Genomic DNA, 27,112 nt, shown 5'->3' with positions numbered 1-27,112 from the left:
GAGACGATACAGAGATGTAAATTGGTAAGTGATATTAGATGATGAAAGAAAATCAGTATACCGATTCACGGCTAGGAGAGCGAGTATGTCGATCCAGTCTCACCTATTTAGATACAAGAACTTAGCAGATGAAGGAGAATGTACAAACAGAGACAACTTGCATGGGCAACATAATCTCCTGCCTCGAGATTCACTTCCAGGTTAACACTACGACGCCAGACCCTGGACGGACCAGAATGTGCTAAATATTCCTTCTCTCCCTTCTTGAATACTACGAATTCAAATGTCCAGAAGTAGCGGCCCGAAATTTCTTCGAAGAACCTGGTGTCGAGTTGAGAAAGAACAATCATGGCTGGAGATGCCTTTGGAAGAGAGAAAGTAACTGGAAAAAGCAATGAAGTTATTGAATGAAGGCATACTTGCTTATAAGAAGAACCTACAAGATACATCTCCGAAAGTCCACGCAGTAGGAAGGGGCTTCGTCGTGACATGCAACCATTGGAAAGACATGATCCACGAAGAATCGAACAGTAGCGTTCGGTCAAGCATTTCCCAGCTTTCAAGAAAGTCTTTGTCTGTCAATGAGATATACACATGCAAGTCAATAATGATGATAGAAGAAAACAGAATTCACTCACACTCCATAACGAACTGCCCATCGTCTCCGAACGAATGACCAATCTCAGGCAGCAGATCCAACCACTCTTTCGTCCATTCTTTCGATCCATCTGACCATGGACCTGTCCACTCAGACTGTCCCCATGGATTTCGTATAACCACAAAACGCTTCCCTTTGACTTCGATTGCTCGTAGGACGGAATAGGCATGATTACCAATGAGGCCGCTGATTTTTGCATCAAAGTCCCCGCTCCGAGAGGTGTCCAGACCTTGGTAGGAACAGCCAAACAATCGGTCCTGGTTTGCTTTAAGCAATTCTTCGTTCCAGAAGCGGTCAATATTGAAAATGTCCTGTGATGAAATTCGTTCGTCAATTCGGACACCCAAACATGCATGGGCACGTACATTCGCAGGAATAAATGTCGAAACACCGCTACAGAACTAGTCAGCTACAGGCTCAATGTGAGAGCCTCCAAATGCGAGGGCTTACCCCGTCAAATCCTCGATAGCCTCACACGCATCTCCACCGGACAGGGCCGCATAGCTGCCGTGAAGTTTGGCATACGCTTTCTCTATGAGCGGAACCCAAGTTTCTCCTGGGGTTCCGGATCTTGCAAAGTAAAGACCTTTCCCCCCTTTACGAGCGGTAGAGTTGTACGTGTCTTTACTATTATGATACAGAACTTTCTCGGCGGAATTTAATTCTTCGTATTTTGGGATTGAGGTGTACAGAAAGCTAGTGAGGAATGTTTACTAAGCACTTGAATCGGCAAGTCATCAAAAGCGAGAGGAGCTTACTCGTCAATAATGACCGTCACCCAGCTCGCATCGCGGAAGAAAATGAAGCCGTATACACCGACCTCTTCGTCTCTCTGTAGGTCCAATATAACCTTCAACATCATGTTTGCCCTATATATATATCACACTTACCGCGACGCAAAATTTCTCCACAAGCCCTTCCGCAGTGGCCATTGTCGCAAGAGCAGATACAAACCAGCAGTCTCCAATGCCACCTTGCACAATATCGCTCGAACTCGCGCCATCGATGAAGAATTTAGGCTTATCGAATATTTGAGTGACGCGTTGAACGTCTGAAGGTGTATAATTGATATCTGAAAAGTTGTTTGGCCCGCATGACTCTGGGCCGGAGAGACCGTGGAGACAGCGCTGACGGTCGTTTTCGAGGTCAAATTCGGTGTCTCTGTTCACGGAAGGGAGGATCAGTCAATCCGATGCATTTTCATGAAGGAGAAGCATAGATACCTGTGCTTGCGATTCATCATCCTGCAATCTCGTGAAATCCTCGTAACCTTTGCCTGGCATTCTTCCAACGCGTTGTTCAATTCTGTTGTTACAAGCAGCCCGGCTTTTTCGATTTGTTGGACGAATGAGGTTTTGGTGACCGGTGGAGCTTTGATGGGCTCCTTGAAGATGTTGAATAAAGACATGTCAGAGGGGATGAAGGATTCTCAGGTCACCTATTCGACGACCTGTTTTTATGAGAATTGCGACTGAGCGTAGCGCTCATAGATTGATACGTACGACAATGGCATGGCGTAGAGCAGGGACTGGATTGATGCAGATCTTTAACAGAAAATTTGTTGATTCCTTTGTGCTTGAAGCTTTATCCGGCCGTCGGTTTAGTTCATTGTTTTGAGATCTTCAACAGCGAAGTGCTCGGATATAGACTGAACTAGTCACAGGTATTGGCGCCAAAGCGGAAAGGGATCGTAAAGACTCAGAGGTAGTTACGGTGAGCCTGGAAGCGGGATCCCGCAGGTATACTCATAATATTTGTGTTGCAGATGAAGCTCGAAGGTTCATTCCACTACGATGATATGGGTTGAGTTTTCATCATAGTATTTTGAAAAAGATAGATGGATTTCATACTGACCTATATCAGCATTAATATTGTTCTCGACCTGGTTCAATTCTTGTTTCTTTGAATTTGAGATCGACGCATTCAAGTCCAATTAAACGGTGAGCGGAAGCAAAAACGCTGATTGCAGTGGCTGAAGCGCCCAACCAGTTTCCCACCGTTTCATACGGGAACCGTCCGTCCTTTCCGCTGCTTCTGCGTAATGTCTAGCCTTCAGAATTGACGCCGTATCTGCATCGTTGGTCTCAAATGATACATCCGTGAAAGCAATACACCAAATCCAAAACCATATCGAACCGATAATCCATCGGCCTTGCTTCACAAATCGGTCACGAAAAATTCATCATACCACTTTCCTCAAGATATTTCCATCCCCGATGTTCTCGTTGTGATATGGATCCTCATATCGTGGTTTATTTCGAAGACGAAGCGACGAAGAAAATGCTTACGCTCAATCGGTATTCCCGGATGGCTTGCCAGTAGTGGAGTAGTCAATGAAATTTGGAAATGGGCGCTGCTCTGGTGTACGAGTAACTTGATTTCTTTGTATTTGCATTGTTTAACCATGAAATTTTTTTCTTCGATGAGACATCGCCGGCGGTCTTTTCTCATGCAACGATGATATATGAAGTCCTCCCTGCTCTGGATTCATTAAATTTCAAAGATGGGCGAACAAATACTTCACAAAATTCTGAACTTGTGCTGAAATGGTAAGTCGTCTGCCAGTGGGTAACTTCGACGGGCATCTGTCGTATCCGTATAGATCATCAATCTATGACAACACCACTCAATCACCTAAACCTAGCTTCCGATACACCACCATGCACAAGTTGCCTACGATTCAAGTAATATCGACAATGTTGCCAAATGTACACAGCAAGTAAATTCAGGCCCTTTACAGGAAATTACATGCAATTTTTTCCCGCAATTTTCTCATTCGCTAAAGCACTCCAAAAATGTATGTACAGCAGCCGGGGACATTGCTTCCATTGCCTCACGGAACTCCACTTGCCTTCGTTCTGGTAAATTTGAACTGTTAGTCATGCAAAAAGGACAAATTGAATTCTTTCTTAAGTATCAATAACCCATCCTTGATCAGTTTCTATGGCCAGGAAGGGCCAGGCTCCAACTCCATCTGCCCTTCACAGGGTGGGTCGTGTCTTTTCGAAGATTTCGTCTTAAAGAAGCACGAAGGGGCAGGCACAAAAGCATTCAAAGGAATTCATGACAGAACGCAGGAAAATGAGGAAGGCAGCGACGAATGCATCGAGAGCCCTTGGAGAGAAGAGAAAGAACGATCCAGCACATCCAGGTGACTTAATGAACATATCACATCATAGTCATTCGATTTCCAATTTCTTTGCGACTTCCTCGCTCCCTGCGTGTACACGAACAACGATACAGCACTGACTTCATTGACACAACATTTCCCGCCCCTTCCTCTGCCTCAACAGAGATATCTCTATACCATCTAGTCATGGTCGTATCGGACTGCTTGCTCCAGTCTTCGCAACTGCAGGCTCATATGCAGAGTAGTAACTTGAGATGGGTCAAGGAACGAATATCAATCGTCACCATCAACTACGCCCTATGTATCGGAATATTTCTCGTGGCCATATACTGTACCATTATTGATCAGTTGCACTTGTGGGACCCGGATGATTGTCTTCAATTCAGCGAGTACCGGTGGGGATTGAGATTTATGAAGAGTCAAAAGCGGGGGTGGGAAATGAGATAGCGGAGAGGTGGACAGCAAATCGAATGCAACGGTGACGTATCAACGAGCTATACAGAGCCAGTGGGAATTGCTCGAAGATATCGATTCAATAAATCCATTTCTTCGATACTGAAATCTGATTCAGTAGCATATTAAAACATAGAGTAATCGATAGGAACACGAACCGGACTCATTAGCTATATATCCTAAACAATACACCTCAATCATACTGCCGTCGATGATCCCCAGTGTTTGATAGCGCATTGAGAGAAGAAGCTTATATGTAGATGAAGCCAAGGCGGGAAAAATGATGGTCAAGAACGCTTATGTAACTGCCTTTTTGCAACTTGGCCATGAACTTGACATCGAGCATCGAAACAACAACGTTATTCGAACCACACTCGGTCGTAAGGTTCTTTTAGACAACTGCAACCTCGCCGTTATGATACATCCTCTGAATCTCAAACTTTATCTATCGCCTGACTAGGAGCAGTTCCTACTTGACGTTGACTCAGATATCTATTCAGATCTATTCTTACAAGCAAGGTTCGCATTCTCATCTGCAATTCCCCTTATCGTTCAAGCAATGTGCAAAACTCCCAAGGTGCAATTGGATACAGAAGAATAGCGTCATATTGTGGATGTTTGGTGGAGTTCGGACCCCACGAGTTTTGCAAATACAGCACTGGCAGGCAAGCTATCGCGCAGCTGATTGTTGACGGTTTCTTCGTTGTTCAATAACTACCTGGGAATGTACTCTAATCTTCGCTCTTTCTGCGACCAAATTCTAGAGGCTCGGAGTCCCTGTACAAGAACAAACGTTAATGTAATTCGAAGTCCTCTTTTTTCTTGCAGTTGACATGGAAGTATTGTTGATCTTTTCCCTGATACTGCTCATCCCTTACCCCTCCAAAACTCCATGTATACACCTCTGGCCGTATAAAGGACACACAGATCCAAGTTGTTTTGATCATACTTATGCACTTCCAGTATGGCTTTAGTGTCTGCCTTTGATTCTCTCCAACAGGCTTTGCCAATCAATGGTTTTATCATTCTATCCTTAACTTCCTTTTTCCTTGTCTGGTATCTTTACAACCATGGATCAAGACACAGCCTTCCTCTTCCCCCTGGCCCCAGGAAGCTTCCTCTCCTTGGAAACAGTCTTGTGCATGTGGAAATAGTTTCTAGCCATCCCAGTTTATTGATCAGACTTGCTTCAGGACATGCCTATGACAGATCAACATATTGTATTTGCTCAATGGGCTGAAAAATTTGGTGTGGATTCCACTTACATTGGTTCTCGACGTGGTGACACTGTAATAACAATCATCACTGACAAGTGTTGATTTGCTATAGATTCGGATATACTCCACCTGAAAGTCGTAGGAGGGAACTGTATTGTGCTGAGCTCATATGAAGCTGCCATGGATTTGTTGGATAAGAGGTCAAGTATTTATTCAAGCCGGTAAGTCCATTCACATTCCCTGAAGCACAGACATCATCACAGTAAGAATGGAATTGCAGGCCCCGCGTTACAATGTTGCAAGACCTGTGAGTCCACATATGACTTTATCTCCATTCTCAATTCATTTGATGGCTTTCGGCATTTATTGACTTGTTCAACAGTATAGGGTATGTTCTTCTCCAGTCAAATTATGCAGAAATGGCTGATTCACTACCTACGGCGTTCCTTTGTATCATGATATAGCTGGGAGGGTGATCTCGTTTATCTTCCTTATGGAAATGCGTGGAAAGCGCATCGCAAGCTTTTGCATCAAGGTGAGTGAGCTGTTTATCCTGTCACATGCGATACCCCCAACAGGTTCCACTTACTAATTTTGACTTCGTAGAGTTCCATCCGAGTGATTCTTCTGCATACCGTCCACACCATAAGAAGGCCTTAAGGTTATTCCTGAATAATCTGATCGAAACACCAGAGGAATGGCTTAGGCATATCCAGCAGTGAGTATCCTCATGATTGCTGAATCACAACTACTTTGTTGACTGGCATATTGTACTAGGATGACACGTTCAATAATCCTCGCAGTCGCATATGGTATACATGTGCAAGTGAAGGATGATCCAAGTATCATTGCAGCTGAAGAGATGTTTGCTGTCTTGAATACCGCTGGTATTCCTGGGTCATTTCTTGTGGTGAGTTTTCTTGGACTGTATGATGATTATGCACTTCCTTCCATTTGCCTGGTTATTACTGGTACATATGAGTACTCGATCCAATGTATCTGATTCTGAGCATAGGATGTGTTCCCTCTACTTAAACACATTCCTACCTGGTTTCCGGGTGCCTCATTCAAACGAAGAGCTCAAGAGTGGTATGACATTCGAAATGAAACAATTACACCTCCGTTTTTGAAGGTCAAGCAAGCGATGGTTGGTGTCATTCACTGCCCGAATTCATATTCATGTTGTCGAAGGCCTTTCTTGACACTTCCTTAGGCGAATGGAAATGCTGAAGATTGCTTTAGCCTTCGATGTCTGGCAAACGCACAGAGCCCTGATCCACGCCTGGACCATCTTTCCGAGGAAGAAGAGATGATTAAACAAACCGCGGGCTCAATGTACGAAGGTATGTATTCACTTTCATTCTTGGAAGTTATTGGTTGCATATTGAATTCTAGGTGGCGCAGACACCGGGATCACTGCCCTTCGAACCTTCCTCCTTGCAATGATGTGTTTCCCAGATGTACAATGCGAAGCTCAGGAGGAATTGGATCGTGTAATTGGTCAAGAACGGCTACCGGACTACGACGATCTGGATGGTAGCAAAGGATTGTCAAGGCTGCCTTTTGTATGGGCTATCATCTATGAATGTTTCAGGGAAGTCTTTATTTGAATCTACTGTAGTAGCGAGTTTTGCAACCGTCGACCTTTGGATTTTTTTTGTTCAATCATTAGATGGCAAGCTATTGTTCCGTTATGTGAGTTATGTAACTTGTTTGACTTCAATTCGATGTTCAGCTTGACTGTACATATCTGTGTTATTATCAGCCGTCCCTCATCAGGTCGATACAGAAGATACATATAAAGGATACTACATTCCGAAGGGCTCAACAATAATGCCAAATGTTTGGTCATTCTATCTTTTCACTGCGTGGAATTGCTTGTCTGATAAAAAACCTATGCAGGGCAATACTTCGAGACAAAAAGACGTATGGTCCCACGGCACACATGTTCAACCCCAAGCGATGGCTCCTCAAGACAGATTCTAATGAAACCGGACACTGCGCGGAAGCACAATGGAGACTCAATCCCGACATGCGCGATCCAGTAGGAATAACATTCGGTTTTGGGAGGAGGTAAGTCCAAATTTGTGGATTCATGGTTGAATAGATGATGAATCATCTTATACTGCCAGAGTCTGTCCCGGCAAACACATGGGACTAGCTTCATTCCAAATGAATGTGGCCTCGCTCCTGCACTCTTTCAATATTACTCCTCCCTTGGATGACAATGGGCATGTGGTGAATCTGGAGATTGAGTATGTTTCCGGTCTGCTAAAGTATGTTGTTTTCTCAATCTTCCTCCAATCTGAGTTTGATCTGTTCATATCACAACACATAGTGGTCCTGTGCCCTTTGAATGTTCCATTAAGCCTCGATCCGAGAAACATATTGCTGTTGTACGTCGGGGATTGTTTGAGGTTTAAAATGAGACTTGATATGTATTAACTGACTATGTCAGCAATAATAGTAGATATATATGCCATAGCTTGAGTCTGTCATAGCTTGAGTCTGTCTAGAGGAGACAAAGATACAAAGTAGTACTGGCATGAATGCCCCCCCCCTCCAATGCAGACCACTATCAGTCATACTACTACCCAGATCCTCCAGAATAAACCTCTGCTTGTGACTTGGCATTCATGCATCATGCTGAACCAAGGAAAACATTGAAAGATAGAAGAGTTGATAGTATGGTTGCAGGAGAAGAAACAAAGAATGAGAATGTTGAATGAAGACAACAAGCTTAAGGCATGTATAGAACAAAAATGATCAGAGTACCTGTAGAATGAAATCAATTATTAGGACAAGTGTCAAGAACAATTTTTTTTGCAAGCAACAATTGCTCTTATGTATAAAACCCTATAATGGCCCCTCCCTCCTCAGGCTATGGCTTGAACAACAATGCCAAACACCATCCTTCCCACCTCAGTTCATTCTTTTCAGTGCTCATATGCACTTCCACGGGGATATACAGCACTAGTCGGAAGACGAAGTGTGGCAGACATATGGACTACTGTATGTGTAATGGGAAAAATAAGTTGCATGTTTATTGTAATCAGACTTTCATCTTGGAAAGAATGTCAATTCAAAGTTTGACTTATGACTCCACCAATCTGTCGAAAATGGTGCAATACTTCATCGCTCCACTGCTACCTCCACACACTGAAATTGGATCTTCCCAAGTTGAGCTATCCTGTGACAAGTATATCAATTGAGAAGACAATGTTGCCGCATTGAAGGCGTATTCTCTCAGGTGAGGTGATTTTAATTAGAGCCTACTATAGATATTATCATTCTTCAGCTTATCCGATGGCCTACTTGAATGGAATCGGATGACATGATACCAATTCTTGATGTTACTTTGTACAATTGAAATAGTCATCAAGTGAGATCGATGCCCATGAATTAATTACCTGCAACTTGGATTTCTCACACAATTTCTCATCAGAAGCTGGTTTTGCACTTTTATCTTAGCTCATGCAGTCAAGTTGTTGTCGGTTGAAAAGCTTATATAGCCTGACACACTGTCTCAATCACCAATTGTCCTTCCACAGCTCAGTATGGCACTGTTATCAGCTTTAACTCCAGATGAAATGATGATTGGGATCTTTGTTACGTTGGCATTCACTTCCGTCCTATTTCTCTGGTATCATCATACTAGCTACGGGTCAGGAATCAAACTGCCTCTTCCTCCCGGACCTAGAAAACTACCAATCCTCGGAAACGCATTAGTATGTAATGGTATTGTTTGACCATCCATTTAATACTCATGCACTCAATGCAAGGATATGCCAGCTACTGATCAACACATTATATTTTCTCAATGGGCTGAACAATATGGTATGGGATTTGCAGCTGCTAACTGGTCATGGCTCATTACACATTTATTATAGATTCAGATATCCTCCACCTCAAGGTTGCAGGAGGGGATTATATCATACTAAACTCATATGAGGCAGTGATTGATTTACTGGATAAGAGATCCGCTATCTATTCAAGCCGGTAAGGATAAACTCACATTCTACCTCAATGGCAAATGGCTGCAATATTCTTTATTTTTAGGCCACATTTTACAATGTTACAGGACCTGTAAGTACCTGAGCTGTCATATCTCATTAGGAAATTGTGTTATGAGTAATGATGTACATCTCTTGTTCAAAAGTGTAGGGTGAGTTCTTGTGTTTGTATCCTAGATCACTGCATTAAATGAACTGTGATTCATGTCACACAGATGGGAGGGAGATCTCCTTTTCATGTCTTCAGGAAAAGTGTTGAATGCTCATAGAAAGCTTTTTCATCAAGGCAGGTTCAATTTCTGTAGATGTCTACTCTGCGGCTGCTTAGCAATTCATATAACACAGAATTCCATCCAACAAATTCTGCCATACATCGTATACATGAAAAAAGAGCATTGGGGGTTTTCTTGAATAGTCTGCTTGATACACCGGAGGAATGGGTTAGCCATATCAAACAGTCAGTGTTCCATGATCCATCCTATTTATTCTTTGATTCTAGTATAAACACAACTCTGGACTTACTTGACATGTAGGATGATTGGTGCTATTATCATTGGTGTAGCATATGGTGTGCAAGTCCAGCCAAAGGATGATCCAAATATTACTGCAGCTTCGAAGATGTACTCTGTTTTGAATGCAGCTTCAGTACCTGGTGCATTTCTTGTGGTAAGCACACTTGCCTCATATTGAATTCCTATAATATTATTCAGTTTTCTGCCTCTGATATTTTTGATCAGGATATCCTCTCATTTCTCAAATATGTTCCCGCATGGTTCCCAGGTGCTTCTTTCAAGCAGAAAGCCAAAGCTTGGTATGGGATCCGTAATGCAACAATCAGACCTCCATTTATGCAGGTGAAGCAGGCACTAGTGAGCATTAATTTTGTTTGATTGATTTGACCTATACTATCCATAATACTGATTTGACTACAGATTGATGGGACCGCAAATGATAGCTTTACCAGTCGATGTTTGGCAAATGCAGAACACTTTAATCTTGATTCCGATTCTGATTGTCTCTCAGAGGAAGAGGAAATGATTATGCAAACTGCGGGGACATTGTATGAAGGTGTGTATTTTAAATTGTCTGCAAATTATGCTAAATTTATTACTTCTTAATTCAGGTGGTGCAGACACAGGGAAAACTGCTCTACGAACCTTTCTTCTTGCTATGATGTGTTTTCCAGATGCGCAGCATGCAGCTCAAGAGGAGCTTGACCATGTCATTGGTCAAAAGCGGCTTCCAGATTATCAGGATATGGATGATCCTGCCACGCTACCTTATGTACGAGCAATCATTTTGGAATGTTTAAGGTATGTTCCAATGAAGTCACTTGTTCCCTTGAATATCAAAATTTAATCTATGTAGATGGCAGACTGTTGTTCCATTAGGCAAGTACACTACTCAGAGCCAATGTTTAGTGTGTAATCATTCTTTGATTATCCAGCTGTCCCCCACCTTGTTGACACAGAGGATACATATAAAGGTTACTACATCCCCAGAGGCTCAACAATACTACCCAATGTATGGTAAGTGTAGACATTTCATATTGTTCAATTTTTTGGTCAAGTTTTATCCATTTCTACAGGGGAATCTTGCGAGACAAAAGGAGATATGGTCCCACTGCATCTACATTTGACCCCAAACGTTGGCTGCTCCAAACCTTTGATGATAAAGGGAAGGTTCAATGGGAGCTTGATTCTGACATGATGGAACATGACCCAATCCCAATAAGTTTTGGTTTTGGGAGGAGGTAAGTAGCTGATTATTCTGAACTTTCTTCTGCTAATGTACAATGTGCAATCTCCAAACAATTCATGCTCCATGTGACACAGAGTCTGCCCTGGTCAACACATGGCACTGTCCACATTTCAAATCAATGTTGCCTCTCTTCTGCATTGCTTTAATATCGACCCTCCTGTGGATGAAAATGGGAATCATATCATTCCTGAAATCAAATATGTTTCAGGAATCACAAAGTAAATAGAAGATTTTTTCTGTCAATCTTCACTCCTCTCACCATTCACTGTTTCTCTGATCTAATTCTTCAACTCATGTACTCACAATTTGTAGTGGCCCTGCTCCCTTTGATTGCTGCATCAAACCTCGCTCCGATGAGCATGCTGCACTTGTACAACATATGTTAATGGATGAATGAAGGAATCTGACTAGAAAAGAAGTTGAGTGGGGTTGCCACAGTGGACATGAGTACATACTGTATGGAGATTCTATACCTATAGGGAGCAATATTTTCCACCTCAAGAGCTCACATATCTCACTATCAATCAGTATCATTTAGTGGTACCCTCCCTTTCCTTCAATATCTTCACTTATCAGATTTTACCTGACCTTGACAATGGCTGAACCTGTAATTATATATTATCAGTCTAACCAATTCCACAGCCGATGTTAAGCCCCACATATCCATGGAACTCTTGAAAATAAATTCCACAGACAAGTTTGAGTCAAGGATTACAATTTAGTTGGGATGCAAGTAAAATGGATTGAGTCAGAGCAAAATTTGGGGATTGAAGCTACAAATGCACAAGCACTTGTAAAGCCTGAACAGCTCAGCGGCTCAGAAAAAGAATGAGACATACATGTTTAGCCCCAATTTTGCCAAGTCCCTTCCTGTCTCTACATCTGATTTTTTACTTCATCCTTGTCAAATACCTCGGAAACTCAAATTTTCAATAATCACTAACACACCTGGGTGACGGGGAGTGAGTACTTAATGTTGAGCAGGGAAGGAGTGCGTAGTGGGAACACTCTCCAGTACCATACCTGGTAGTAGAGCTTAGTGTCTCAGTGAGGCAATAAAAGTAAGAGAGAAGCGAGTTGGATTCCAGTACAGGATATGGCCTGTTTATATACATAACTGTATGACAGTATTACATAAGGAAGTACAGAGGAATCCGCATATAGTAAATGACTAGATATGACTACATATGACATATCATAACACATGATCATATTAGTGGCATGTGAACAGCATAGCCGCGTTCAACACACCCCCTTGCTGAGCAGCACAGTAAAGTACTTTGCTCAAAGCAATAGCGGTAGGCGTCAGACAGGACAGACAGCCTAAGGATTGGTGGACGAGTAGAACTCAAGTCCAAGCATTGAGCGGAATAGCTCAAATTTGATACGCCCAAGATTCTTTGTGAAAAGATCTGCAGGGTTGTTACTGCCATCTACGAAGAATACTTGCACAAGGCCACGTTCAACAACTTCACGGATATAATGATATCAGATGTCAATGTGTTTCGAGTGCTTGCTAGTGACAGGATTAGATGCCATGAAAATGGATCCTTGATTGTCTCCAGCAATAGGAATAGCGTCAAGCTTATAACCTAGTTCTTCAAGTAGATTACGGATCCAAACCACTTGACGGCTGCAATCAGACAATGCCATATACTCAGCCTCTGTAGACGAGTGAGCAATTGTCTTCTGCGCATGGCTGGTCCAAGAGAAGATGCCATTGGCAAGCTTCATGAAAAATCCAGTCTGTGACCGGCGTGTATAGGGATTGGAAGCCCAATCCGAATCAGTCCAAGCGCTGAGACTGATACCCGATTCACCATCATAGCAAAGTGCATATGATCTAGTACCTAGGAGGTAGCGGCAAATATAGAGTGCCTTGTTAAGGTGCTCTTGAGATGGGTTAGCTGCATGTTGTGCAAGCTTGGTAACAGCAAAGGAGATGTCGGGATGTGTACCCAACATAAGGTAGAGAAGGGAACCAATAACCATTTGAAACTTGCTACGAAGAGCAGAATTCGATTGGCCTATGGTGGGTTCAGGTTGGAACCCTGCAGGAAGTGGTGTATCAGCCATTTTAGCATTTTCCATACCGCAACGCTTAAGGACTTTGTCAAGGTAGGCGCATTGATCAATATAGATCTTTTTGCCATGACGATTAATCCGCATGCGAAGGAATTCTTTGGCTTCACCAAGATCTCTGCATTCCCAGTGTGACATGAATTTCCCTTTAAGGGAATCTACGAGTTTCTTGTCAGGTCCAGCGAAGAGTGCGTCATCAACGTAGATGATGGCGATGACTAGAGAGCCATCTTTTTCTCGTCGGATAAAAATACCTGCATCAGAGCTCAGGCATTTGAAGCCGAGTGTTTTCATGTATGAGTCCAGTGTTCGCCACCAGACAAGACCTGCTTGTTTCAGTCCATACAGAGCTTTGCGCAGTAAGAGGACTTTATCCTCTTTGCCTTTGATTCGAAAACCTTCAGGCTGTTCCATGTAGATAGTCTCATGTAAGACGCCATATAGATAGGCATTTCGAACATCGAGTCCAGTGAGATACCAGTTGTTCAGCGCAGTCAAGGCGAGCAACAGTCTAACAGTCTCAAACCGTACTACAGGAGAGAAGACTTGGTCATAATCAAGACCTTCAATTTGTGAGAACCCTTTGACAACAAGGCGTGCCTTCTTACGACCATCAGATTTGATGTCGAAGACCCAGCGGTTCTTAATGACCTTTCGGTCTGCTGGACGATCCATGAGTTCAAAAGTACCACGCCGTTTGAGCGCTTCAAGCTCTTCTTGGCAGGCCTTAAGCCATTCCTCACGCTCAGCCTTAGGTAGGCGAGTAATGTCCTTGTAAGTCCATTCACGGACGTTCTCAGAGCTTTTCAGCTCCCCCTCAAAGGGAACGGCCTTGGCCATGAGAAAATATATTAATTCAGCTCCCCCTTCCCGACATAGTCTGATCAGGGTATTAGCTTCGTCACCGGGAGTGACAGAGGGTTGTTCTCCATGTTCAGGAGTAGGATGCTCAGTACTAGGTCCGGGAACCTGTTCTGGCTCAGGACGTTCTTGCTCAGCCGAGGAGCTACCTGGCTGTGGTGCGCGTCTCTGAATATCCCTCTTTGGTCTCTCTACCTGTTGTTCCGTAGGAAGCTTAGTGCTGCTTCTAGGATCACCAGTAAGACGAGTAGGTGGTCTCCGCACACGACCTGAACGTCTCAACTGTTCTTGAGCAGGAGGTTGTTCATTCCGGGGTTGTGGCGGCGGACTAGGATCTCGTGCTGGCTGTTCAGCTGGCACAGGCGGTGCAACGTCTTGCTCCGGATCCTGTCTCATTTGGGGAGTGGTAGGTTGATGAAAGATGGGAACATCATCATCACCAGGTGGAGGAATAGGATCTTTAGGATCTGGGTTGCGATCTGGTAGTCGCATAGAGCGATGACGCTCTGAGGATTTACAACGAGGAAATAATTTCTCGTCAAACACAGCGTGCGTAGCAGTGAACATGGCATTGTTCGACCGCATGTAGATATTTCCGTGTCCACCGTCAGAAACTCCGAGATATGTCATTAGTTCTGACCTAGGTGATTGTTTGTTTGTCCGTATTTCTTCATGAAGATAGACATACGCGCCACAGCCAAAGACACGCAAGTGATCTATGCGCGGAACTTTGTTGTACAAAATCTCATATGGTGTCTTCCATTTGTGACGACGCATAGGAGTGCGGTTATACACATGCACAGCGTGTGCAACAGAGAATTCCCACCAGGAATCAGGAATACAGGCTTGAAAGCGCTGTGGTTCACTTTTCTCAATAATAGTCCGGATAAACCTTTCGGCTCTTCCATTCTGCTGGTGGATATGAGGAGATGACCATTGTGCTTTGATACCTTCGTTCTTAAAGAACTCATCAAGTGCATTGGATCTAAATTCTCCGCCACCATCAGACATCCATTCCTTGACGTTAGTCTCGTATAGATTTTTGACTGTGGCAATGAATTGCTTTATCACCGGAAGAGCTCCGCTCTTCTTTTTTAAGTGGCAGTAGAACCCATGTGAAGTATAGTCATCTATGAAGAAGATCGTATACTTGTACTTGTGGTACGAAATGGTAGGCCATTCTTTGAGGTCTGAGTGAATAATATCGAAGGGACGTGATGCCCGACGATTAGTTGGCGGAAATGGACGTAAAGTCATCTTTCCTTTGGCACAACCTTCACATAGATCTTCCTCATGGGGAATGCTAAAGGTGGGAACACCTTCTGCATGTTTCCTCAGTTGAGTGAGTGCTTCGCGCGATGGATGACCCATGCGACGATGCATGGTAGTGTAGTCCACTGAGTGGATCACTAGGTTTACAGCCATAGGCTGTGGCGAATAATCTTTGAGAATGTAGATTGTATCGCTGTGAGTTCGTGGTTCAAATGACAGGAATAAACCGTCTTTGTCCCAGAAGTCAACTTTGTCTGCGTTGCCGCGAACAGTTTTGCCATCTTGTAGGAAGCGTCCTTGTGCTATAAGGCGATGACTCAACTCCTTCATATAGAATACTGGAGCGATTCGTGCCGAATGCATGCGACCTCTAACATCCTTGAAATTTATCAAGACAGTCCCAACGCCAGTAATGTAGGCAGTTGTGGTTGCAGTTGCTATGAGCACTTTCTCCTCAAGGTCTTCATACTCAATGAAGTCACTCAAGTCAAAGGTAGTGTGTTCAGAACAACCAGAGTCGTTCATCCACCATTTAGGTTGATTTCTCTGTTTACCCTTACACTTCTTGCACACAGAGTATGAAACGTCATGTACACAAAAATGTTCATTGGATATATACTTGGCATCGATATGGTAATTATACAAACGGGACAAGAGATCAGGCTCAAAGGCTGACTTGCATGTCTTCGCCACTGCAACCGATGAAGGTGCGTTAGTATATCCCATATGGTCAAGATCAGAGGAGGGTACTGACCCCATGGTGTCCATGAATCCAGTGATTGCCAAAATTTCACGATCCAAGTCGAAGTTCATCAACTCATCAGGGTCGAAAGAGGCAGTTCCTGGGACCTCAAAGTCCATAGGAGGAGATGGAGGAGGCGGCGTAGGAGCCTTACTGCCATTCTCAACATCATCCACAGGAGACATTGCACGAGTGCGCTTTGTTGGAGGATCAAGTTCATCATCACTGTCCAACTCCGAAATATGCCCAGCTGGCTCAAGGGTGCGAATGACTTCGGCAGTCGCACGGACGCCAATGTCACGGGCACGTTTGATGGCCATCCTTGTCTTCTTATGAAGATGAAGGGACGTAGCATTAGGAGGAGGGTTGTAAGGAGGATGGATGGAGTGCTTGCGCACATCTTGAACAGAAGGAGTAAGATCAGTACGTACCAGACCAAAGTCAACAGTACTGCCAATCGGACTGAAGTCCATAGAGTCTGCATCAGCTTGGGCAGCGTTTGCATTCTTCTTAGCCTTCTTGTTCTTTCCACTGCCACGCTTACGCTTCTTCTTGTTGTCATCATTCCCATTCTGTCCCTTCTGCTGCTGGTTACTACCGTTACCATGCTGCTGTTGGGAGAACTTGGGATCGTTTCCCTTGCGATGAACGTTTGAAAACTTGTTCGCGTTCTGCGGTTGGGAGTTGCCAATGGTGTCTCCGCTGAAAGCGTTCATAACTGCGATACGAACTTTAGCAAAGGTCAATTTCTTGAGCTCTGCAGTTTCAAGCTGAGACATGGTTTGGATAACGACAGAGTAACGTGATGGGAGCTTAGATAAAAGAATCAAAGCTTCGAGGTGGTCAGCAAGACCAATGCCAGCTTCATCCATACGGGTGAAGTACATGCCAATCTCCATCACAGAGGACAGCGGATTTTGCTTGTATGGAATTTTAATAGCCATAGCGGCAGCAAAGTCATTAAAGACTGCGCCCAGACTCTTGACATTGTAAGTCTTGGCTAGATAGTTCCAAAGCTTCTTAGCTGTGTCGCTGTATTCCTTGGCAAGGATGCGGATGGAGGGAGAGATACGGAGGCGAATGTTACCAATAGCCTTGGTGTCGATCTCCTTCCAGGCTTTGAAAACAACCTCATAGTTCTTCCAGGCTTCAACACTGGCGGCGTTTGCAGCAACAAGTGGAGATGGTTCACTAGGTTGGTCAGTCGTAATTGCTGATTCAAGCCCTGTAGCCTGAAGGAAGGCTTCCATTTCGGAGGCCCAGGTGTCGTAGTTATCACCTTTGAGGGTGGTGGTAACAGCGGTAAACAGTGCAGAGGACATTGCGATCTGGATAAAATCAACAGAAAATGTCAGCATGCAATTCATAAACGCTCAATGACAACAGATGGAAACAAAATGTCATGAATGTTATTGCCAGTAGTGACAAGCTGCGACATATGTCTAGCAAGCTGTCATCTACAGTGTCAAGCACTCTTGGGTGATGTCATAATCAGCACTGTTAAGTGCGATATTGACTTCAGCACCAGAGGCGACGTTCCAGGTAAAGGTCTGTGTCAGAGACAGCAATCAAATAGATGCGTCAATGACAACAGTAGACCAGAGAGCGCTGCGAGCTTAGAGCTCAGCAAAGCGTTCATCCGGGGCCCATAACCTGTTGAGCAGGGAAGGAGTGCGTAGTGGGAACACTCTCCAGTACCATACCTGGTAGTAGAGCTTAGTGTCTCAGTGAGGCAATAAAAGTAAGAGAGAAGCGAGTTGGATTCCAGTACAGGATATGGCCTGTTTATATACATAACTGTATGACAGTATTACATAAGGAAGTACAGAGGAATCCGCATATAGTAAATGACTAGATATGACTACATATGACATATCATAACACATGATCATATTAGTGGCATGTGAACAGCATAGCCACGTTCAACACTTAAGCACTGAGTCAGAGAATGTCTATGTGCCGGCATCAACTTGGGTCAGGCAACCATTCACATCTTTCTTGTCACAATTCTCATTTCAATTCTCTTGTCTTATTGTTGTTTCTGTATTTCCCAGAGTATTGACTGTCCCGATATTTGTTATGAGCTTTGCCCCTCCTGTCATCTGATATGTCAGATTTGGGAACATTGAAATATGTGCAGAAAATGGTATGAATAACTATACACTTAGTTGCATTTCAATTTTCATGTGGCATAAGCATCCATCAAGTCAAGAACAACATTTCTTGCAGAACTGCAGAATATGAACTCCTCTTTCTCAAGTTTGTCAAATTTTATAGACTGAACCATTGAAAATTTCAAGCTCAGTGGGAAATAATTCACCCGTGCAGTGCAATACACAACAGTATCCAGTCTAAGAAACTTTCAAGATCATGTACACCAGAAAGCTGTGCCAAGGGCCATCCGGTGTCTAAGTGCAGAGGGTCAAATGGGACAGTGGTGAAGTTATTGACAACACTGCCATTATGCCGCTAGTCCCCAGAGATTGAGAGTAGAAGAGAGGTGCAAGAAGCAGCCAAGTCAGTAATGGTGATAACACTGGCAACTGTTAAGATCATGTACACCGTGTAACCGTGCCAGGGCCACAAGGTGTCTAAGGGGGGAAGGTCGAGTGGGACAGTAGTGAAGTTATTAACAACACCGCCGTTACGCCGTTAGTCCCCGGAGATCGAGAGTATAGAAGGGAGGAGCTAAGTAGCAGCCAAGTCGGAGCGGCAGTATCGCCGGTGACGAGGAGCGAACCAAAGAACGTCTAAGTCCTAAGGTAGAGTAGAACGTACTTCAAGGTGTTGAGCTTGAAGACTTAGAGAAGGGCTAAGTTGGAAAGGGAGATCTAAGTTGATAATTAAACTAAGGAACTACAGTAGCGTACAGGCAGTATTTATATCTACGGATTGGCACATCGGTGCGGAACACTAGACTAACTACTAGGAGCTATACGAGTAGTACCTGCAGGGTATAGTAACAGACAATAAGGAGAGACTAGAACGAAAGGGTATGTGTAGCGAGAAAGAACAATAAGAGTAAGATTACAATAATAGTGGATCTTCGGTATACCGAGCAATGGAATGGAGGCCCGAGGCATGGACTTGACAGTATCCCCCTCTTAGGCTTGAGCCCTCGAAAGCCGTTAGTATCGGGCAATACTATTAGTCACCAGAAAAAAAAATTTTTATATCCCATTAGCACCGGCAATTATCCTTTTAGTCATCAGGAAAATTTCGTTGGTTCACCGTAAGCCGAGTACAATTCGAAGGAAATTTTTCGCTGGTCCGTGCGCAGTTTTGCCGTATAAAAGGCCCAGAGTTTCGCCGATAAGACCCAAGTTCCCAAAACTTCTAAGTTCAAAAAATGACCACTAGCCGCACCACTACTACCACCGTCTCTTCCACCGCCGGGCCTTCGAGGCCACGACCTGCCCCACCACCGCCCACGACGAGGAAGGATTGGAGGAGGAAGACGAGGACGACATCATTCGTAAGGTGCAGGAAAGAGTGGAGAGGGTGAGGGCGAGGAAGGCGGCGGCAGCGGCGAGGAAGGCCGCGGAGGAAAAAGCTGCAAGGGCAGCAGCAGTCAGAGAGTGAGCGGCGCAAGAGGCGCGAGAGCGGGCCATTCGGGCTCGTCAGCAAAAAGAAGAGGTTTTGGAACGGAGGAGGCTGTTGGCCGAGGCGGCGACCGCCAGAAGTCAAAGGGAGACTTCTCCAAGTGAGGTGTCTGCTTCCCCAAGGAGGCCTGTGGTGGAAGTTCGACGAGCGGCAAAAGGAAAAGGGAAGGCAAAGGCCCAAGTGAGTGTCAGATTTCTGGTTCCCACCCCCTTTACTAACGTTCTGTTTATAGCCGGTAGGCGGGGATCCCGACGACAGCGATGACAGGGATGATGATGATGACGAAGAAGAAGAACGGACACCTTGCGAACGGTGCAAGGCCAAGAAACTCCCTTGCCAGATGCAGGCAGGCAAGCGGAGCTCCATAATCTGTAAGCCCTGTCACGACGCCAAGGTGAGGTGCTCTTACTCGGGGCGCCCCACGACTTCAAAGCAGCGGGAAGGCGGATCCGGCGAGCGCATCGCCGTCATGGAGAGCCAAATGGCTCAGAGTCTCGCCGACCTCCGGGCACTACGGGAGGCGGACTCGAAGACTCACCAGTACCTCCGCCAGCTGTTGAGGAGGCAGGAAGATGGCCATGCCCACTTGATAGCCATGGAGACAAGGATGGCCATGATGGGTATGGGAGAAGGAGCGGCGACGGCGGGACCGTCGAGGCGGATTACCGAGCGGCGGCGCCCGCTGAAGCGGCGGAGGGTTGTGGAGGAAAGTGACAAGGAAGATGAGGAAAAGGAGGAGGAAAAGGAAGTGGAGCAGGGAATGGAGGAAGAAGGGGAAAGAGAAGAAGAAGAAGGAGGGATGGAGGCAGAGGAAGAAGGGGAGGCGCCGGCGCCGACGATGGCGAAGATGGTGGCCTCGGAGAAGGGAAAGGAGAAGGAAGTAGTAGAGTAGTAGTATCTCGGACATCAGACCTCGGCCCTTTGGCCTTTCTTGTAGCCTTCTTGTAGTCTCCTGTCCTGTTGTATAACTTGCTTTTTTGGTTTCTTGTTTGCATATAAAAATGTTATCGCGTTTTATAATCGGACAGCGAATGGGCCGCAAGGCAGCGTAAGAAGTAATTAGTTCGAAGTGTAATTAGTTTAAGTGTGAAGGGAATATAAGTGGAATAGTAGATTGAAGAATAAGATGAACAATTTAAGAGAAAGGGATAAACACTCAATTTGCTATCATCGTGTTTACCCTCTAAACGCACAAAGTAAACTTCGGCGGAGCATGGCGGAAGCGGAGAAAAGGAATAAAATGTGTTTTGTGATCAAGGTCCAGGCTTGTGAGGGTATCGGACGTGGAATGCCAGTACAAGTTCGTCAGCATGTAATTCATCAGCAGCAACCCAAGAGAACTCATCGTTGGTACCTTCGTAACCGGCCCACCGAATATAGTAATGTAGAGGACAACGTTTATACCTTCTATCCAGTTTCATCAACTTCAATTGGAGGTGGCGGAGATTGAGTACGATTCGGGAATGGATTCGGCGTAACCGGCTCCAGCTGTGAGACGTGGAAAACCGGGTGAATCCGGCGAAGATAATCCGGGAGCTTGAGCTCATAAGACAAAGTACCAGGTCGACTGATGACCTTGAAAGGACCAAGATATTTTTCAGAGAATTTTTCAGTAGGACGAGTAGAGCGAATATGCTTAGCAAGAACAAATACTTCGGAGCCGATCGGGAACTCCGGGTGCGAGATTCTTTTCCTGTCAGCTTGTTCCTTGTAACGAGATTGAGCTAAGAGGATTTCCTCTCGAAGGAAGGCGTGGAGTTCATCGAGATTGACGACGAAGTCTCTGGCTAAATCAGACTTCATGTCGACCTCGGGCCGAACGGTGATATTGGGATGGTATCCTTTGTTAGCAAAGAATGGAGTAATACCAGTGGAAGCATTGGGAGCGTTGTTATAGGCGAACTCGGCGATCGGGAGTAAAGGCGACCAGTCATCTTGTTGGTAGGAGCAATAGATCCTGATGTACTGTTCGAGAGTCTGATTGACACGCTCAGTCTGCCCATCGGCTTCCGGATGATATCCAGAGGTATAATGAAGTTCCATGGAGAGCGCTTTACCGAGGGCCCGGAAGAACGCCGAAACAAATTCGGAACCACAATCAGAAGTGACATGATTAGGAACACCATGCTTAGAGAAGACGTGAATAACAAAAAGCTCAGCTAGTTGTTCGGAAGTGATGGTGTCGTGAGTTGGAATAAATATAGCTTGCTTGGAAGATCGATCCACAACGACTAGGATAGCGGTGTAACCATTCGACATTGGCAGTTGCTCAATGAAGTCCATAGAGATGGAATCCCATGCTCGGACTGGAACCAGCAGAGGCTTCAACAACCCGTAAGGCCGATGACTCGCCGTGATTAGGGACATAAATACGGTCGTCAAGGCGTAGTAGCTTGTCACTACCTAAGCTCCAACGTTCATTGGAAGGATCTTTAGCAAGTTCCAAACCAGCAACGGAGCTCGGGTCGGCGGGAAGGGCGAGGATGATTGCCTGGTGTAGGGCTTCGATATCCATGATAATCGAGGCTCGTAAAACCGGGCCTTCCAAGAAGGTAGCTCGAAGAGACGCAGTGAGTTGTTCGTTAGTAAAGATAGGACGGAAGTTATGAGGGTTCACTTGGGCGTAGCCGATATCCCCCTCTTTAGGGTAGACGTCCCAGCGTCTAGTTATCGAATCAGGTTTCTCGCCGAGTTTCCCTGGTCGGAAGCGAATGACCATATTAAATTGATGCAAAAATTCAGACCATCTGTCATAAAGTACGCAGCCCCTATCATTTTCCTTTTCTCACCGTCTCGACGCCTTTACTTGTACAATACATCATCCCATCACTGTCAAACCCCCATCGATTACTGATCCACCTGACCCATCTTCTCCTTCTATTGGCTTCCGCCACCTTCCTTGTTCCTAAACTGTACACTATTACATCGTTGTTTCTCGCAGACCGGATTATGTATATATAGCCAACCCTCCACAGCCTGGTCCCTTATCTTGACCTCTCTGTCATTATCTGGGACCAGGTATGTGCTTACTTATTATTACCTATGACTACGATACTCAATATATCTCTGTCATTATCTGGGACCAGCCTGCCGCCGTTCTGCTTAGTCGCTCCGCCTTGTTGCCTTGTCCAGTTGCTCCGCCTCACCGTTCTGCTTAGTCGCTCCGCTTTCCCGCTCCGTTAGTCACTCCGCCTCTGCCGCTTCGTGACACCATCGGACCTGTTGGCGTGTGAGAACCTTGGTAGTAGAAAAATACTCAAGATTCTTGTGATCGGTGACAATGTCCACCGGATCACCCGAGCCTTCCAGATAATGACGCCAAGCTTTAAAGGCCTCGAAGATGGCCAGAAGCTCTTTGTCGTGGGTATCGTAGTTGAGTTCAGCCGCATGAAGCGTTCTGGAAAGGAAGGCTAGAGGATGAATTTCACCGTTAGCATATTGGATGGAAAGAATAGCCGCAATGGCGTAGTCGGAAGCGTCGGTCTCCATGATAAGTGGGCGATTCGGCTCCCAATGGGCCAGTATTGGCGCAGAAGTGAAAGCAGTTTTGAGATTTTCAAAGGCCTCTTGACAGCTGCTGTCCCAGATCCAGGAAGCACCTTTTCGGGTAAGCCGAGTCATCGGCACAGCGATATCACTATAATTATAAATAAAACGACGATAGAAGTTTGCAAAACCCAGGAAGGACTGAATGTTCTTAACCTTCCTCGGAACCGGCCACTCTAGAACTGTCTGAACTTTCTCCTTGGACATAGTCAATCCGTCGGGAGAAAGAATATAACCCAAATACTCAACAGTATCCATATTGAATTCACACTTCTCGGGGTTGGCGTAAAGCCAATGTTTCCGTAACCGCTGAAGAACTTCCTTGACATGTTCTCGGTGTTCTTCTGGCGTATTGGAGTAGATCAGAATATCGTCAAGATAGACAATGACACAAACATCGAGCATGTCAGAGAAGATGTCATTAACAAACCGCTGGAAAGCCGCAGGGGCATTCATAAGGCTGAACGACATAACCTTCCATTTGTATGAGCCGTAGCGGGTCCGAAAGGTGGTTTTCCATTCGTCACCTTCAGTGATTCTGACCAGATGATAAGCATGAGCGAGATCCAATTTGGTGTATATTTTAGCTCTTTTCGGAGTGTCGAGAAGATCTGATATGAGTGGGAATGGGTAACGATCCTTTTTGGTGATACGATTGAGTCCACGGAAATCAATGCAAAGGCAAAGTTTGCCATCTTTCTTTGGGACAAAAAGGACCGGAGCGCCGTGAGGAGAGGATGATGGGGTGATGGCACCAGTTGCCAGCTGTTTGTCAATAAAGTCTTTAAGGGCGACTAACTCCTTTTCAGACAAAGGATAAATACAGCCGAGAGGCGGCGAAGCGCCCTCTTCCAAGTCAATCTTCAAGTCGTAAGGTCTGTGTTCAGGGAGTGAATCTGCAGCAATCTCGTCGAAGACGTCTGCAAACTCGGTGTACTCTTCTGGAATAGAAGGATGGAGTGGAGGGACAGTAGGAGTGGTGGAGGAGCGGTCGGCGGCGCGGGCCGCGACCTCTGAGTGGATAGCACGAAGAAGGATGGGTTCCATACCAGCGTCCTTGCAAGCCCTATTAAAGACTGCAGCACTTACAAGTGCAATGTCGACCTCGGGAGTTTCCAGTTGAGCAGTGAATTGAGAGACCATAGGGTAGGAATAGATGGGTTCAAAGGGGAATTTAGACAAGAGGGGCTTGGCCTGTAACGTCCGAGAGCAAGAGCAAAGTGAATCCCCAGGAGGGATTTCCAGAATTGTCGGTGAAACCAACGGCAAAGGTTCCAGTAGCGGAACAGCAACCTTTGCATCAATGGTGTTGGTGGCAGAAGGCACAGACGTCTGTGGAGAACCAAAGTGTGAAGTGTTACGGAACATAATGTTTCGAGATGCCCAGTCAATCAACGGATTGTAGTGGGATAAGAAACTGTAACCTAATACTGCTTTACAAGATGAATCTAAATGTGTAACATAAAAGGGCAATAGGAGCAGCTCGCCAGAAGGAAACCGAATGGCAATATTCACCATATTGGTAATGGGTTTAGAAGATAATGAACCATCAAAGAGACAAAGATTAATGGGAGAGATTTTGGTTGTAGGAATAGAATTTTGAGAAACGTAACGAGTATCGATGAAAGAGTCAGTAGAACCAGAATCAACAAGAGTAGGAAATTTAACAAGAGCAGAATTAGGTTCAGCCGGTGCGGCCAAATTGGATAATGGAAATTCAGTAGTTAAAGATATTACAAGAGATTGTTCAATGGAAGAAAGAGCGGACGCGTTGAGGTATAACTCCCCAGGTGAGGTACGAACCTGATCAATGCAGCTCCTGTTTCGTACCGGGGAACAAGAGCTGCGGATTAGTTTTCCGATTCCTCTTCAACAACTTCAATAGTTGCTTCGGGGGTTTCTTCAACTTCGGCAGCACGGCCCTTCGACTCCCAAGCCTTTCACTTATTGCAGTCAGCAATCTGATGCTTACCACCACAGAGGAGACAAAGATTGTTCTTCATCCTTCTTTCCCTTCCAGAGGGAAGGACTTTCCCATCTGCACCGAGATGTTTGAACACGGGGCGTTGACCACTGGATTGGCTGGAATTTGAAGAGTTCTGAGGCTTACCATTGTTGTTTGGTTTACCTCCAGAGAAAGACTTAGGCTTCAGCGTGAATGGCGCCGAAGAGCCCAATGACTGAGAGTTGTTATGCTGGTTAGTAGGACCAGCTTTGAAGTCCGAGGAACCCTTCTTCGGGTTCCGAGCAATAAAAGGTTTACCAGCCTCACGCTTCTTGGTTTCTTTGTGCTTCCAATAACTGTTAAGATTATGTACACCGTGTAACTGTGCCAGAGGCCACAAGGTGTCTAAGAGTGGAAGGTCGAGTGGGACAGTGGTGAAGTTATTAACAACACCGCCGTTACGCCGTTGACACACCTAAATTTTGGCTAGACGTCTATGCTGTGAATTGTGATGTTTTCACGTATAGATTTGTATCGAGAGGACTGTAATTGAGACCCAGATTGACAGTCAAAGTCAATACTGAATCAGTCTAATAAGTTGAAGGGACCATATACCCATACTACCACAAGTTGGTTAGTTTACCCATCCCCGATACTACCTTCGGATAGCAGTCTACCTGTTTGTCAAGCAGGATTATACCAGACTCGGACTACATCCGAAGGATGACCATTCACGTATGACATACCAAGGGTATTCTTATTGGACCTTACACTGGCAGGAGTTTGGAAGAACTTACTCAAGTGACCATGAACCGAGGATTGACTCGAAATGACTTTCTAGAACTCAGGAATTATCAAATACTCCTTCTAGAACGAGATCATGCATTAACCTAAAAGACTGCGAAGACTGCGATTTAGTCTAATAGACCAATCAAGTTGCATGGTTGAGGGAAATGACTAGAAGAACGATCGAAAGACTGCGAGGCTCCGAAGGCATATCAAATGAATGTCAAAGAGTCCTGATGTAGAAAATATTGAAGAATGCCATTAAATGAATACTGTGCGTAACTCCCTTGATAGAGTATAGGCACAATGGGTGTCTGTTGAAAGAGAGAAGCAATTAGTTTAATCCAGACGAATCAGATTGATAGGATTAGAATCGAGGAGAGCTGATTTGCCTCCAGACGAGGTGACAAATGATCGAAGTAAGTGTTGAACAGCAATGACAGTTGAACACCATTCGAGTCATTCTCCAAAACAATTAAATTAAATGAATAACAAAGTACCTACCTATGTTTGGAGGTATACTTGAATCTTGGAACCATTATGGACCAAATAAGGACATGTAGATTCAAATTAAATGGTATCAGACCGAGTGTAGAAGTTTCCTTGCGGTTCCGAACGTTTATTGTATTAAATTAATTGTACTGTGCGATTCTATATTCTGTATGTATAAATAGCGATCCGATGTATCTGGAATACAAGTGATTTTGGGACGACGTTGCAGTGCTAATCCGTAAAAAGGAAAGACACACTCCCGCCAGACTGAAACCTCTTCGCTAGCAGCCATTCGGGCCCGGCACTTGTGAGTATAGGAACGTCGTGTTCTGCTCCTTGTGACTGCGAGAAGTCTATCCAGTTGTTGGGTATTCTTCGAACTTAGGATCAGTTGTTGGTCTTAAGGGCAAATCACGCTGTGTGGTTGTGCCAGCACATAGTTCTAGCCCTCTGTAGGGGTCTGTGTGTTTCGGTTTTAATTTACTTTGATTCAAAAACCCCAATTCTTGATATACCCATATCAGTACAATCAAAGCACAAACCGTGCTGAA

General features: G+C 44.9%; 4 protein-coding genes across 4 annotated transcripts; 3 read left to right on the top strand and 1 right to left on the bottom strand.

The window, feature by feature from the left end:
- Window position 1: 1 nt before the first annotated feature.
- On the bottom strand, window positions 2-2,287 carry C8R40DRAFT_40325 (cysteine proteinase). The gene is made up of 10 exons (XM_046234948.1): window positions 2,161-2,287; window positions 1,882-2,108; window positions 1,549-1,819; window positions 1,417-1,490; window positions 1,109-1,354; window positions 1,024-1,051; window positions 639-969; window positions 441-575; window positions 162-382; window positions 2-103 (listed from the first exon to the last, which is right to left on the bottom strand). The coding sequence occupies exons 2-10, from the start codon at window positions 2,064-2,066 to the stop codon at window positions 53-55; spliced, it is 1,542 nt and encodes a 513-aa protein (XP_046092496.1). The 5' UTR covers window positions 2,067-2,108; window positions 2,161-2,287; the 3' UTR covers window positions 2-52.
- Window positions 2,288-3,204: 917 nt separating this feature from the next.
- On the top strand, window positions 3,205-4,235 carry C8R40DRAFT_1065080 (uncharacterized protein; the record flags this gene model as incomplete). Its single annotated transcript, XM_046225615.1, has 5 exons — window positions 3,205-3,207; window positions 3,303-3,366; window positions 3,466-3,532; window positions 3,597-3,809; window positions 3,902-4,235. 5 exons carry the CDS (start codon window positions 3,205-3,207, stop codon window positions 4,233-4,235), a joined length of 681 nt encoding a protein of 226 aa, XP_046092495.1.
- A 775-nt stretch (window positions 4,236-5,010) lies between these two features.
- On the top strand, window positions 5,011-7,889 carry C8R40DRAFT_1077910 (cytochrome P450). Its single transcript, XM_046226999.1, has 17 exons — window positions 5,011-5,040; window positions 5,160-5,379; window positions 5,435-5,489; window positions 5,571-5,679; window positions 5,739-5,765; window positions 5,841-5,846; window positions 5,923-5,993; window positions 6,065-6,176; window positions 6,236-6,368; window positions 6,474-6,605; window positions 6,672-6,801; window positions 6,854-7,052; window positions 7,131-7,153; window positions 7,224-7,305; window positions 7,361-7,531; window positions 7,591-7,734; window positions 7,797-7,889. The coding sequence occupies exons 2-17, from the start codon at window positions 5,206-5,208 to the stop codon at window positions 7,879-7,881; spliced, it is 1,653 nt and encodes a 550-aa protein (XP_046092494.1). The 5' UTR covers window positions 5,011-5,040; window positions 5,160-5,205; the 3' UTR covers window positions 7,882-7,889.
- A 1,114-nt stretch (window positions 7,890-9,003) lies between these two features.
- Window positions 9,004-11,639, top strand: C8R40DRAFT_1138682 (cytochrome P450). Its single transcript, XM_046229454.1, has 16 exons — window positions 9,004-9,186; window positions 9,241-9,295; window positions 9,349-9,457; window positions 9,518-9,544; window positions 9,618-9,623; window positions 9,687-9,757; window positions 9,817-9,928; window positions 10,005-10,137; window positions 10,182-10,340; window positions 10,404-10,539; window positions 10,595-10,784; window positions 10,840-10,862; window positions 10,919-11,000; window positions 11,060-11,224; window positions 11,307-11,450; window positions 11,545-11,639. Exons 1-16 carry the CDS (start codon window positions 9,016-9,018, stop codon window positions 11,627-11,629), a joined length of 1,668 nt encoding a protein of 555 aa, XP_046092493.1. The 5' UTR covers window positions 9,004-9,015; the 3' UTR covers window positions 11,630-11,639.
- Window positions 11,640-27,112: the final 15,473 nt, after the last annotated feature.

The sequence above is a fragment of the Lentinula edodes genome (genome assembly GCF_021015755.1).
Source record: "Lentinula edodes strain Le(Bin) 0899 ss11 chromosome Unknown C8R40scaffold_1, whole genome shotgun sequence".
Lineage (NCBI taxonomy): Eukaryota > Fungi > Basidiomycota > Agaricomycetes > Agaricales > Omphalotaceae > Lentinula > Lentinula edodes.
Note: the sequence above shows the minus strand (reverse complement) of the source record. Positions and strands in the feature narration are given on the sequence as shown.